Source organism: Sarcophilus harrisii, chromosome 3 (assembly GCF_902635505.1).
Source record: "Sarcophilus harrisii chromosome 3, mSarHar1.11, whole genome shotgun sequence".
Taxonomy (NCBI): domain Eukaryota; kingdom Metazoa; phylum Chordata; class Mammalia; order Dasyuromorphia; family Dasyuridae; genus Sarcophilus; species Sarcophilus harrisii.
The window spans coordinates 370,960,388-370,975,197 of NC_045428.1; the positions used below are offsets into that span (position 1 = coordinate 370,960,388).

General features: G+C 31.5%; 1 protein-coding gene across 1 annotated transcript in view; it reads left to right on the forward strand.

The window, feature by feature from the left end:
* The window catches only part of DNAH7 (dynein axonemal heavy chain 7), a 280,267-nt gene that overhangs the window by 189,835 nt on the left and 75,622 nt on the right, over positions 1-14,810 (forward strand). Inside the window, exon 46 of the mRNA XM_031960292.1 lies at positions 11,800-11,963. Coding sequence (XP_031816152.1) covers positions 11,800-11,963 — 164 coding nt within the window. The remainder of the gene's footprint in view (positions 1-11,799; positions 11,964-14,810) is intronic.

Genomic DNA, 14,810 nt, shown 5'->3' on the forward strand with positions numbered 1-14,810 from the left:
ATCAATATATATTTTGGCATCAATTTATACAATGGTATCTAAACAAAAATCCATACAGTGTTAATTAAACATAAGGATTATCACTCCAAGTTAACTAAAGAAAAACTAATGCTTCCTCATCAAAAGGAAGAGGACTTGAAAAAGAAAATTAATAAATATCCTTAGTGCACATGATCAGCAGGCTAAAAGTAGAAATACTTTTGAAAAAAATACCTCATTTCATATAGTAATAGTGAAGGATAAACTCAGAATTACTCCATTAAATTTGTTGAATATAACTAAAATTTATTTCTGAATAGAACCCAGGAAGCATTTAAGATCCAATATTTCATGGGAAGATTCCTTATTCATAATGTAGTGTATAAGTCAGTTAAAGATTTTATCTGTAATTATAAGCCAAAACAGGGAGAAAAATAAATTAGTACATTATTTACAGATACTTATAAAGTACACATTGCATACTCATCAGTTCAAACACTATGTCAACAAAAAAATGTTCAACAAATGTGTAAGTCATGTAGATTTTTTTTTTGGAAACACAAATTTTTGATAGAAATTCAGGATAAGGTCACTGCCATTATAAATTATAGAAAGGTTAGGGAGCCAAAACTTATTGATTGATGCAGATTATGTGATAAAATAAAGGAAACTGTATTACATATTATTATAAGTTTAAAAATGTAGCCTTTCCTAAATTCCTAGAAAGATATGTTAAATAGCTATAATTATATTCCAGAAGCTTGTTATTCTCATTACATAAACCAACTCCTTCCCAATACTACAAATAGATATAAACTTCAAAATATCCTTGAGAAATTCAATAAACTGTTCTAGCACCAAAGTGTCCCTCTAGAGAGATCTAGTATCCACAATCACTAATTCATATTACTGAAATATAAAAAATAAGTAATATTTTTCATGGCAATTATTATGCCAAATAATTTTAAATTATGCAGAATGCAAAGTTTTTTTTTAAATAGAGAAATGATGAGAGAAATTAAAACTATAGAAATAGGATAAAATACATATCACACCATCTTCCTGTTTTGCTTATGTAATTAATTCCAATATACTTTCAGTGAGTCTACAAATAGGATTACTTTATGTTATTTATTACTCATATGCAAAAAAGTATTAGTTATCCACCTATTCAAGATTATATAGAATATTAAATATGAAAGAATAATAGCTTGATAATGATTTAAGATTAAAGCACAGTGCCTGACACACTCTAAGCACCATATAAATAATAGCTGTTATTATCATGGAGGGAGGTCTGGTTTCTTAGCTAGTACAACCTGGGTTCAAATTCCAAAGGTTCAGGTTGTACATCACCTGCCTGTCTGCTTTGGTAGAAGGAGTTTCTTCACTAAGAGTTATTTTTGTATTTGAAATCACAACTCAGGTTTAAATAAATCAGTGAATGAATGAATAGGTAAATGTATAGACAGTAGTAGAAGCTCATCCTGCACCAAGAGAAGGAATATCTACATTGATGATGTCAGATCCACTGAAGTATTGAAGATATAAAATAGCAGTATTACTTTATTTTTCTCTTCCTCAGCTTCCAAAGTAACCTAAAATAAATTATCTTTATAAATTGTAAAACCATCTGCTGATTTTCCCTTTATAATCCTAGAAAACATGTTTTTATATTAAAAAGTTCTGCCTACCAAATCACAAATGCCACAATCTGGTAGTCCTTAGGATACTATATGTAGGTGTTGACTTTTTTTAAAAGCCTAGTAATTTTAGCTGAAAAATAACTATTCCTGATATTTTAATATATTTTAATATTTAATATAACAATCCCTATAACAAGTGCTCTGTGCTCATCCTTTTGACTTGTACACAACTTAAATTACTGAGCTTAATTCTGTAGTAAAGTAGGTCTTCAGCATATCAGGCACTTTGGGTTAAGCACAAACATTTTTAAATCATGAGAAAAATGTTTGCTATAATTTTCTTTTCAAAGTCTTGATTATTTAGTGTGGCATAGTAACCTTCAAAGATTATGCTAGCAGAACACATACACTAGCAAGTTCCACCATCCTGGAAAGGAATGAATCTGAAAACAGTGAGTTTTGTGTCTGAGGACCAGCTTAGCTAAATATAGAGACACTCATCACTAGTAAACTGGCCACTTGGTGATGAAATCTTGGGCTAATTCTAAATAGGTGATCTTTGCGAAGTGACCAATAGTTGAATATTCAACTGGAAAACTGAATTGGATCACTTCTTGTTATTTTCACTGTAATTGAAACTATAAGATAGAAATATATTGCATCTAAATAGGAGGATGGCTCTCAAGTTCCCTTTTAAAGGACAAATAAAGGAGATGACAGAGTTGGTTTTATGGTGTAGCCAAAGGAAACAAGACCATTTAATGAGATAGTTTTTTCCTATTGTTTTGCAATATTCATGGTAAGTATTTTTAAAAAGTCTACCTTGAAAATAGTTTCTGCTTATTCATCAATAATCTCTTGCTTAGGATAAAGAGGTAGAAAAAGAAAGAAAGAAAGAAAGAAAGAAAGAAAGAAAGAAAGAAAGAAAGAAAGAAAGAAAGAAAGAAAGAAAGAAAGAAAGAAAATAGAGAAAAGATAAAATCATTTAATTTCAGCATTCACTGACTTCAGTGTAAAGGTTGGAACACTAATACTGGAAAACATGGATCAAGAATAAGGAATGAGTCAAAAGACTGTGTCACTTAACTCCAATTCACTTTCAAGTCAAGACATCATGCCATAATGTCACTGATTCTCTTCAAAAATGAATGAACAACAATACAAAGTTCTCACACCTACACATCAAAAATTCTTTCTTTAAAGAAAAAATAAGGGAAATTTGACATTATGTTCAATAATAATATCAAATAACATCATAGAAAAAAGGAAAATTTATTATATCTTAACATATAGAAAATAACTTATTACTGATGTATAGGAGTCATTCCTGAACTCAATGTCTCTGTACAAATAGACTATCAACTTGTTAGAACAAAGGTCAAAATTAATACAAAGCTAAAAGAAACGATAAGAATAAAAAAAAAGATATGATAATCAGTTAAAACAACTCCAACCTGATATATTTGAACAAGTTATTGATAAAAATCTGATAACAATTTCATGCAGAGGTTCAGCCAATGTAAATTGATAGCCATGGTAAGAGCAAAAGTGTAATGTTCTTTTCTAAAATATAATGTTCTCTGAGAGCAGGTTTCTTGGGGAGATTCTGGGGGCAGCCTTAGTTTCAGTTCAGTTCAATAATAATCCCAAATGTAGCCAGAAGTTAAAGTCTAGTCCTTTATTGTCTCTTCCAACATAACCCAGTTAACTTTCTTAGAGACCTATCTCTCTCCTTGGTTCCAAGAGCTCCTGTTGCTAGTCCTTTGCCTTTTCCAGCTTCTTGCTGCTCTTCTTCTAAATGTCACCAGCCAACACAAAGGTCGAAGTTGGAATGAATCTGATTCTGCCTCCGAGAGTGGGCTTCTGCAAATGTAATGTTTTCTTCTATAAAATATAATGTTTTCTCTGGGAGCAGGTTTCTTGGGGAGCTTCTGGAAGCAGCCTTCCTTTCAATTCTGAGTAATACTCCCAAATGCAGCCAGCTGTTAAAAGTCCAAATCCTTTAGCCTTCCAGATCTTGTTTTCAGTGTTCTCAACAGGACAGCCTGCCACCACTTCTCTGTCTTCCTTCATTCTGCCCAAATGAATCCTGGCTTCTCAATCTCCCAGAGTGCTCTTTGGTCCTAAGAGCTTCTTGCTTATATGCTGCACACTGAGTGTATTCCAATCATTACATCACTAGGAAACCATTATTTGTTGTAGGATTAAATCAATGCTAAATTAGATTTAACCATTGTCTCCTCAATTCCACTGACTTAGCATCTTGTAAGAATTCTAACACAAAAGAACTTAAAAAGTGCGTCAGGAGACATTTGACTTTACTTGCCAGTGAGTAAAATATGGTAACCAAGCACAAAACTGGTTTAGAATATAAACTCATTGCTAGAATCTTCCAGATGAGTAGTGAAGATTATAAATTGTATAATGTCTTAACACAGAAGAGAAGCAGCTGGTAAAACCTAAATTTAAAGAAAGTTTATTGAGAGACCACATTAAACAAAGTCATCCTAATGTCATTTAAGGATGAACCCAGAAGGACTAAAAGCATTAAAGTTGGAAGAGATGGACAAAACTTTTAATAACAACCCCTTTTTACCACCAAAGATGGTAGAATCATCACCCTTAGATCCTATTATCATAGTGCTTACAGATGAAGTAGGAAAAGCAATAAAGAAATTTAGAAAAACAGCTCAATTGGGGCCAAGTTTTAAAAATGTAAAGAGCAGATCCCTGCTGGAGACCAATTATGAGGACTACTGAAGGACCAGTTTACAAGGTATGTGAGGGAAGAGGAGATACAAAAGGCTTGAAAAATATATCAGATCTTATTAATTTTTTTAAAAAGGTAACCAAGAACACATCAGCAGTTACTGATGTATGTTCATGCTTTTCTTTATGTATAAAAACATTATTTTAATCTAAATGTGTAAGGAAGACATCTTTGATGAGTGTATTAATAGGAAGTGGACAGGCTTTCCAAACATGTATTCCTTCATCTTTACTCGTATATAACTGACTGAAAGAGATAGCGTCTCTAAAGAAATAAAATCAGATATGGAATTGAGTGCAATGGAAAGGCACATGGTTCTGAGCAAGCTGTAACATAAGTAAGGGATTATAAAAAGAACCACAATAAAGGATAGCATCAAAGGACATGTATGTTTTGTCATATGAGCTCCTGTGCTCCACTGGTATTGTCATCATGTCAAGAGAAAAGAAAGGCCCTCAGCATGTTGATTAAACCCCCGTGGTGGACTGGGACATGAACATGAGTCATGCAGGATGAACAGCCACAGTTGGGTTATGATTTACATTGTTGAAGAGGACATTAACATCAATAAGACTCCAGATCTATTCATTTCACTATATTGTCCTAGTGATCACGTATTCATTCTTTGAATATGTCTATGTAACTGCAAAAATATCTACTTTACATCCAAAATGCAACTTATTAATTGGTCTGGCTTTCCTAATTGGATGCAATAAAAGTTCTATACATACCGTGAATTCTTTAGCCTTCTAAAATCATTGACAAGTAGCCCCCAGTCTTGATAGAGTCCTGACAGCTCCTTTGTAGTGCTATAGAGCCTTAAAGTCTAAAAATAATAGGGTATGTCTCTGCCAATTGCTTGACTAAATAAATGGATTTTCACATTAAAAAAAAAAACCACACCACAAAACAAATGCCAAATTCCTTGCTGTTCACTCCCCATTCTTTTTTTTTTTTTTTTTTTTTTTTGACTGTTCATACATCAATCATTTTCCAAGCCTCACTTCCCATTCTGGTTCATTTCTTTTGTACTATTACTGAGGTAGCCTGTCATAATGAAGAGACAACACTGGAGTCAGAAAGCCCTGAGAAATCTGATTCCTACTGGACCTCAGACCTGGGAAAGTCATCTAACTTCTCAGTGCCTCAGATGCTTTGTATGCAAGGGCCAATCTGCCTACTCTTCATTGGTAGAGAAAGTTTTCTCATTAGGAATTTTCTGCAGCACCAAAGAATTTATAAGGGGAAATTTTAATCTCTAGATGCTTATTTGCATAAAATAGAGAAAGAAAAGATCAATTAATTGGGCTTGCAACAAAAAAAAAAAGCTAGAAAAAAGAACAAATTAAAGTCCCCCAATTAAATACCAAATTTGAAATTCTGAAAATAAAAAGGGAGATTAATAAAATTTAAAGTAAGAAAACTATTGATTAATAAATAATACTGAATTGATTTTATGAAAAATCAACAAACTAAATAAGCCTTTTAACTAGTTAATTTGATTAGAAAAAGGAAAGAAAATTAAATTGTTAGTTTCAAAAATGAAAAGGGAGAACTTTCCACCAATAAAGAAAATTTAGAACAATAATTAGGAGTTATTTTGCCCAACTATATGTCAATAAATTTGATCATCTTAAGTGAAATAGAGGAATACCTACAAAAATATAGATTGTCCAGATTAACAGAAGAGGAAATAAATAACTTAGTCTCATTTTAGAAAAAGAAATAGAATAAACTATTAATCAGCTACCTAACAAAAAAATCTCCAGGGCCATATGGATTTATATGTGAATTCTTCCAAACATTTAAAAAACAATTCCAATACTATACAAACATGAAAAAAATAGGAGTCTTACCAAATTCCTTTTACGACACAGGTATAATGTTGATACTTAAACTAATAGAGTGAAAACTGAGAAAGAAAATTATAAACCAATTTCCCTAATGAATAATGATGCAAAAATCTTAAATAAGATATTAGCATAGAGATTACAGAAAGTCATCTCCAGGATAATACTCCATGACCAAGAGGAATTTATACCATGAATGCATTATTAGCACAATTAATTGTATTACACTATGCACTATTAACATAATTGACAATAACCAAACTAACAAAAAACCATATGATTATCTCAATAGATGCAGAAAAAGTATTTGGTAAAATCCAACATCCATTCCTATTAAGAACATGAGAGAGTATAGGAACAAATGGAGTTTTTCTTAAAATGATCAGTAGCATCTATTTAAAACCATCAACAAGCATCATATGTAATGGGGACAAACTAGAATCATTGTCCACTATCACCATTATTATTCAATATTTTATTAGAAATGTTAGCTTTGGCAATAAAGGAAGAAAAAAAGAAAGGAATTAGAGTAAGTAATGAGGAAATCAAATTATTACTCTTTGCAGATGATATGATAGTATGCTTAGAAAATAAATTAAAAACTACTAGAAACAATACACAACTTTAGCAAAGTTGCAGGATACAAAAAAATCCACATAAATCATAAACATTTTTATATATTACCAATCAAGTCCAATAGCAAGAAATACAAAGAGAAATTCCATTTAAAATAACTGTCAATAAAATAAAATACTGGAGTCTGACTGCCAAGGCAAAGTCAGGAATTATATAAACACAGCTACAAAATACTTTGCACACAAATAAAAGTCAGATCTAAGCAACTGGAAAAATATCAAGTACTCATAGGTAGGCCAATCGAATATAATAAAAATGACAATACTACCTAAATTAATCTATTCATTCCATGTCATATCAATCAAATTGTCATATCAATCAAATCAATCAAAAGGTCAAGAATTTCAAAGGAATTAATAAAAATGCAAATGAAGGTGACCTACATGTGCTAGATCTAAAACCTACATTATAAAATAGCAGTCAAAAAAACCATTTGGTACTTGCTATGAAATAAGATAGTTAATCAGTGGAATAGATTAGGTTCACAGGACAAAATAGTCAATACTATAGTAATTTAGTGATTATAAGAATTCACTATTTGATAAAAACTGCTGGGAAAATTGGAAACTAGTATGGCAGAAACTAGGCATTGACCCATACCTAACACCATATACCCCGATAAGGTCAAAATAGGTTCATGGTCTAAACATAAAGAGTGATACTATAAGGATATTAGAAGAGCAAAGGATAGTTTACCTCTCAGATCTGTGGAGAAGGAAGGAATTTGTGGGAAAAAGAACTGGAATTCATTATAGAACACAAAATAGATAACTTTGATTATTAAGTTTTAAAGTTTTTGTACAAACAAAACTAATGCAGACAAGATTAGAAGGGAAGCAATAAACTAGGAAAACATTTTTACAATCAAAAGTTCTGATAAAGGCCTCATTTTTAAAATATATAGAGAACTGACTCAGATTTATAAGAATTTAAGCCATTCTCCAATTCACAAATGGTCAAAGGATTTGAACAGACAATTTTCAGATGAATAAATTGAAACCATTTCTAGTCATATTAGAAGGTGCTCTAAATCACTATTGATCAGAGAAATGCAAATTAAGACAACTCTGAGATACCACTACACACCTCTCAGATTGGCTAAGGTGACAGGAGAAAATAATGGCAAAAGAGGGGACACTAATACAATGTTGGTAGAGTTGCGAACTAATCCAACCATTATGGAGAGCAATTTGGAACTATGCCCAAAGGGCTATTAAAATGTGCATCCCTTTTGATCCAGCAGTATTTCTACTGGGCTTATATCCCAAAGAGATAATAAAGGAGAGAAAGAGATTCACCTGTGCAAAAATGTTTGTGGCAGCCCTTTTTGTCATAGCAAGAAACTGGAAATTGAGTGGATACCCATCAATTGGAGAACGGCTGAATAAATTATGGTATATGAATATTATGGAATATTATAGTTTTATAAGAAACGATTAAAAGAAATTGATTTCAGAGAGGCCTGGAGAGACTTAAATGAACTGATGCTAAGTGAAGGGAGCAGAACAAGAAGATCATTGTACATGGCAACAGCAAGACTATACAATGATCAATTCTGATGGAAATGGTTCTTTTCAACAATGAGATGATTGAGGCCAATTCTAATGATCTTGTGATGAAGAGAGCCATCTATACCCAGAAAGAGAACTGTGGGAATTGAATATGGATCACAACAAAGCATTTTCATTGCTTTTGTTGTTGTTTGCTTGCATTTTATTTTCTTTCTCATTTTTTCTCTTTTTGACCTGATTTTTCTTGTGCAGCAAGGAAATTGTATAAATATGTATGCATATGTTAGATTTAACATGTATTTTTACCATGTTTAACATATATTAGATTACTTACTATCTAGGGGAGGCAGTGGGGAAAGGGGGACAGGAATTGGAACACAAGATTTTGCAGAGGTCAGTATTGAAAATTTATCCATGCAGATGTTTTGAAAATAAGAAGTTTTAATTAAAAAATTATTAAAAATAAAATAGCTGTTGATAATTTGTTTAAAAAAGCAATTTCTTGCAGCAATGAAATTGCCAGAATGGACCAAGAGAAAAAAATAGATATTATCAAAAATAATCTTCCTCTTTTATTCATCATCAGAATCTTTGAATCAGGATTTTTCATTTTTGAGATTTTTTTTATTCCTTTTAAGCTGAAATGATTAATTAGAAGGTTTAACTTACCTGATCTCTCAGCCAAGGTAGTGATCACGTATTTTTACCTCTCCATTTTCTGAGACTACAAAGCATAAATTAATAGATAAATGTGGTTCTCAACTAACCTTCAGCAATTGATGTAAACTCCTAAGCATCATCCCACATAAAGTGTACACAGTGCACTAGGAATGCCGCATGTTGGTTGCACTGAGATTTCTGGTCAGATCTCAGTATTTCTAGCATGTTAATTAAGTTGTGACTAAAAACTCAAGCTGTGAGTCTTCTTGGAGGATGGTAAAATATAATTTGAGACTTTTTGATAACTTTCAAGTTGGGCATGTGTTGAAATAGTTTACTTTTAAAGACTCTATCTTGGTCATAATGGATCCTAACAAGGGAAATACTTCCTCCAACATACTTGAATAGCTATAGAAACTTTTGGATTCCTAATGGGGTAACTGTGTAATATTAGTCATTATTGTATTTCTGATATTATTTTCTTCCAGAGATTGAAAAAATTCATATAAAAATTTCAAAAATTTGCTATTGCTTACACTCTCCAAATATGTAGCATGTGTTGATAGTGGTTTTATCTGAACCTATAATAATGATAATATCTAGATCTATAAATAATGCAGAAATTGTTCCTTTCTAGCTCTAGGATTCTCTGGTCATAAAATAATAGGGCTTGACCAGTACTTGTTCTTTATTGATGCTATATATAAGATCCATTATTGATCAGTATAGCACTTCATCACCCAATTTTCTTCCTGAAGTCTCTTGGAAATCCTTTAGTCATTTGTTCTTGCTACCAGTCATGCAATCACAATCCAACACACAACTAAAACAAACCATCAATCAATAAGCACTTGTTTTGTGCTTTATTATATTCCAGGCATTGTGTCAAGCTAGTAATATGCAAACACATAAAAATTAGTGCCTGTCCTCAAGGAGCTTATATTCTAATGAAGTATTCTGTCTAACATATACAAATATACAAAATATGCATAAATTAGACAGAATGTAAACCACTAATAGCTGAAGAAACTAGGAAAGGCCCCTGTAGAAGAAGGTGACTCTTGAGTTGACTCCTTCATCTTTCTCTGATAATCATTACATTTCAGTATTATTATGTACATGTAACTCACAAAGTCTTTTCCATCTTTGATCTTAAATATTGTTCAGAAATCAGAGATTCAGAAAGGTTCTAGCTACACAGCTAGCAAGAGACAGGATTTAAACTCTTTTTCTTTCCTGATTATAAGTCCAGAATTCAAAAATTATGATGATGTGATGGTTGAAATAATTGAAAAAAAATTACTTGAAGGAAAGATTTTTTTAACTTTATTCAATAATATTATACATACTATGCTGACTCTTCTAGCAAGAAGGGGAATGGAAAGGGTTCATGGAGAAAGAAGGATGTGAGATTTAGTACTTTCAGAGGTATTCCTGACCTCAAAGGGCAAAAGCAGGAGTTGTAGTAGAGGTGGAAATTGCAAAAAGACAGTCAGACTTCCCTTATGGCAGATATTCTTACCTCTTTTTGTATCCTTATCTGTTTGTTGAAGCCAATTATATTTAAATAGTTATTAGGATATTAATTTTTTTTAAAAAGTTAATAATTAGCATTTACAAAGTATATTAAGATTTTACAAAGTACTTTACAAAGATCACATTTGATCTCCACAACCAGCATATAAGTAGGTGCTATTATTATTATTATTTTATAGATGAAAAAACAAAGATGGAAAGAAGTTAACTGGCTTGCCCAAGGACACAGAGCTATTAAGTCTCTCGAGTCAGATTTGAATTTAGGTCTTTTATATCTTTTATATCCAGTACTTTACCCTACCAAACCACCCAGCTATATAGGTATTCATAAACCACTTGCTCTAAAGGAGAAGCTTCTTAACAATAAGAGCTGTCTAAAAAATTAGTATAGGATACCTAGGTCACCCAATGGATAGAGCATCAGGTTTGGAGTGAGAAAGACTTCCTGAATTCAAATCTACCCTTAGACACTTCCTAGCTGCATGAAACTAAACAAGTCACTTAACCCAGTTTGCCTCAGTTTCCTCATCTATAAAATGAGTCAAAGAAGGAAATGGCAAACCACTTTAGTATCTTTGCTAAGAAAATCCAAAATGAGGTTACAAAGTGTCAGACATGATTGAAATGACTAAACAAAAACAATAAAATGAAATACCATGCTTCAGAAGGCATTAAGCTTCCTCTTCAGAAATCTTAAAGCAGAGGAAAAAACTATGATAAACAGAAAAGCCAGATATGTTTCACTAATTTGTGGCTAATAAAAAAAAAAAAAACAAAGCAAAACTTTTTTTTTGCAATTGTTTCCTCTTTCAGTGACAAAATTGAAAAACGAATTAGTACTTATATTACAGCTATATTTCTTAAGTTCTGAAAAACATTATATATGAGGAAATATATTTATGATTCAAATTACATTTATAAAGCGATAAGGGTTTTAGAATAATGGTTGATAATTATTTTTACTTAGTACACACAAAGTTCTACTGTCATATTAAGTAGCTTTGGCTTCACATAAGTCCTTCAATCCTATAAAGGAATAGAATATATTTCTGTTTTATGCCTTTATTATAATGAAAACTAAACTATTATATTTGAAAATATAAGAAAATTCTAATTTTTGAGATGTTTAATCCAAAAATATCTGTTGTTAAATAAAAACTATAAATTTTCTAATATCCAATTTTTTTTGCCCTTTGTTTTGTTCTTAAAAGAACCAAACTGATGAATGGACATTGTCATGCAGAGAAAGAGGCATTCCTTGCTCAGATGATTATTCTCTTACAAGCTCATTAGGAGAACCTGTGAAAATCCGCGCTTGGAACATTGCTGGTTTGCCCTCAGATTCTTTTTCTGTCGATAATGGAATCATCATTATGTAAGGAAAATATTTTCTTCTCAAGTTGACTAATATAGCTGCTGAGTTTTTGATTTGTACCTCTAATAATATCTTGTCATTGTACCTTAGTGTGGTGTGATTTTACACAAATTTTCTAGGTCCAAGTCAGCAGGGTACAAATTCTGGCAAACCCCATTAGGTTGAAAGCCCCATTTTTGCCATCTGAAAATCAGAATGCTTTATCTGGACAAACCAGCTAGATGGCACAGTAGAGAGAATTCCAGGTCTGGAGTTAGGGAGAATCATCTTTATGAGTTCAAAGCCAGTTTCAAATACTAACTAGTTGTGTGACTCTGAGCAAGTCACTTAACCCTGCTTGTCTCAATTCCTCATCTGTAAAATGAGTTGGAGAAGGAAATGGCAAAATGGTATCTTTACCAAGAAAACCTCAAATGGGTCACAGAGTTGAGCACAATTGAAAAACAATTGAACAACAAAGCTTATTAGAGAGGCTTATCACTAGCACAGTAATCGCCATGAGGGCTATTGTTAATGTTTCTGAAAAACTCATGAAAATCATATATTTTAGCTATAGATTGTGCATTAAGTTTGGCTGTATTGATATGCTTGAGGAAAATTCCCAGGGAAAGGGAAGAACCAAAAGGAATACCCCCCCAACATGTGCTGTCCTAGCAAATCAACTCCATTCAGTCTTTATTTAGACACCTGTTTATAGTATAAAATGAAATAACATCTTTTGAAACATTTAATAAGTATATTTTAAATGGGTGCACATTTACTTTGTTTAACTTAATCATGGGAAACAATATTTATAGTGAAAACACTGTGAGTTTTTCTTTCCATTTTTTCAGCTTTAAGTGTATATTACCCAAGAATTGAAATTTAAAGGGAATGTTCTTGATTTTTCATTATCTGAATTTTAAGTTTTTGATAAAAAGTTCATTCTAATTAACAACAATTAATTTCTCAACAATAGTCTGATGCCATTATTATAAGTTCAAGAAAGCATTTTCAAATCTTATTTAAACTTCATAAGTTGTAATGAATATCTGGACAACTAATTCTATTCATTCAGTTTTGGGGATGGCCTCCTTCTGTGTGAATTTGTGGGAGGATATGGACTAGAGTTACACATGGTAAGGAAACAAAATAAGTTGGAATCTGTAGTATTGGAGGAAACAGTCACATTGATGAGACTATAGATTCAACAGAATACTGATACATTAATCACTTTCTATAATAAAAATCAGTAATATAATTTCAACTACTCATATGAATTGTCAGCAAAATAAGTCCACCAAATTATATACTTGGAATAAAATTCAAATTAAACTTTGTAGATTTGGTTATTGAAATGATTAGCTGTTTTGGTATGATAGACATGGAGACAGAAATGGCAAACCACTCCAGTACCTTTACTGAGAAAACCCCAAATGGGGTTATGAAGAATTGGACACTACTAAAATGACTGAACAAAAAAAGAAATAATTTCTGCTTAGAATATTTAGTGAAAAGTATTTAGTGTTTAGTGAAATATTTAGTATTTAGTGAAAAGTATTTAGTTAAAAGATTTGATTTATTTAGTCTGTATGGTCAACTGAAAAAATATTGAAATTTTTTTGACATGTACTCTCTGTAAAAATCAACTTAATATCTATGTATCAGAAAAATTTAAGATCATCACATTAATTCACACATTTGAATGAGGTGATGCAATAAACAGTAACTCATACTTAGAATAATAATGAATTTTAATTGAATTTATTTTGACCAATAGATCAAATGCAAGGAACAGAATGGCTTATATAACTTTACAAGAGAAAAATACAAATTACAATTAAAACTACAAATTCCTGTTTTAAAAAAAGACTCAGTAAGCCAGTGTCTTATAGGTGGAAAAGAAAGAAAAAATTTAGGTAGGCAGTCATGGATTTAGGATTTCTTTAGAAGATGAATATATCAAATAACAAGTATCAATGTTTGGGTAAACGTATTCGTGGGAGTCTAATAGTTACTGTTCAGTCACACATGGTAAAGACACTAATATAAAAATATTGAAATCTATTTAAAAAAAAAACATTGCTTACGGATCATTAGTTATTTTTCTCTAGCGTCTCATATAAAAGAATTAAGTACTAGAGATACAGTAATGAAAGCTGAATTCACAATATAAAAAGAAGCAACACACAAGGTTAAAAAAAGTCATGGAATATTATCAGACAACTGAAATATTAAGAATTCTCATTCAGTGTCTTTATCTCCTACTCACAAGATGAGATAGTGTGGATGCTTTGCTGTCTGCAATGAAATCAAAGGAAGAATTTATATTGATGAGACCATAGATCCATTGATATATCAGCATCTATTAATGAAATGAAATATTGTAGTATTATTTTTTGGTCCATACCTGTGATCTCATTAGTTCAAGGAGTACCTTGAAAAGAAACTTCCTACCAATGAAGATCATTAATTGCTGTACAACTCGGTAGTCTTTGAGAGGGACCTGCTACACTGAGGAGTTAAATGACTTGCTCATATGCACAATCAATGTACACAAAAGATACATCTTGAACTCATATTGTCTTGATTCCTACCCCAGACTTATGACACACTTCATTGACTTTTTAAAAAATGTATCACAAAAACAATAAGTGTGACTATGAGAAAGTATGGAAAGTAAAATAAGCAAAAAGTGCATTATATACATGTTGACTTACAAGGATATATAAAAAAGCTTGAAAATAATAAAATTTCAGGCATAGTCAGAAAGGAATATGATATGGAAGAATCATTTGTTATCTGTTGTCTGGTGATTTTACTTTAATTCATTAAGTTTTGTTCCTTCAAAAAATTTTGCTGTATTTG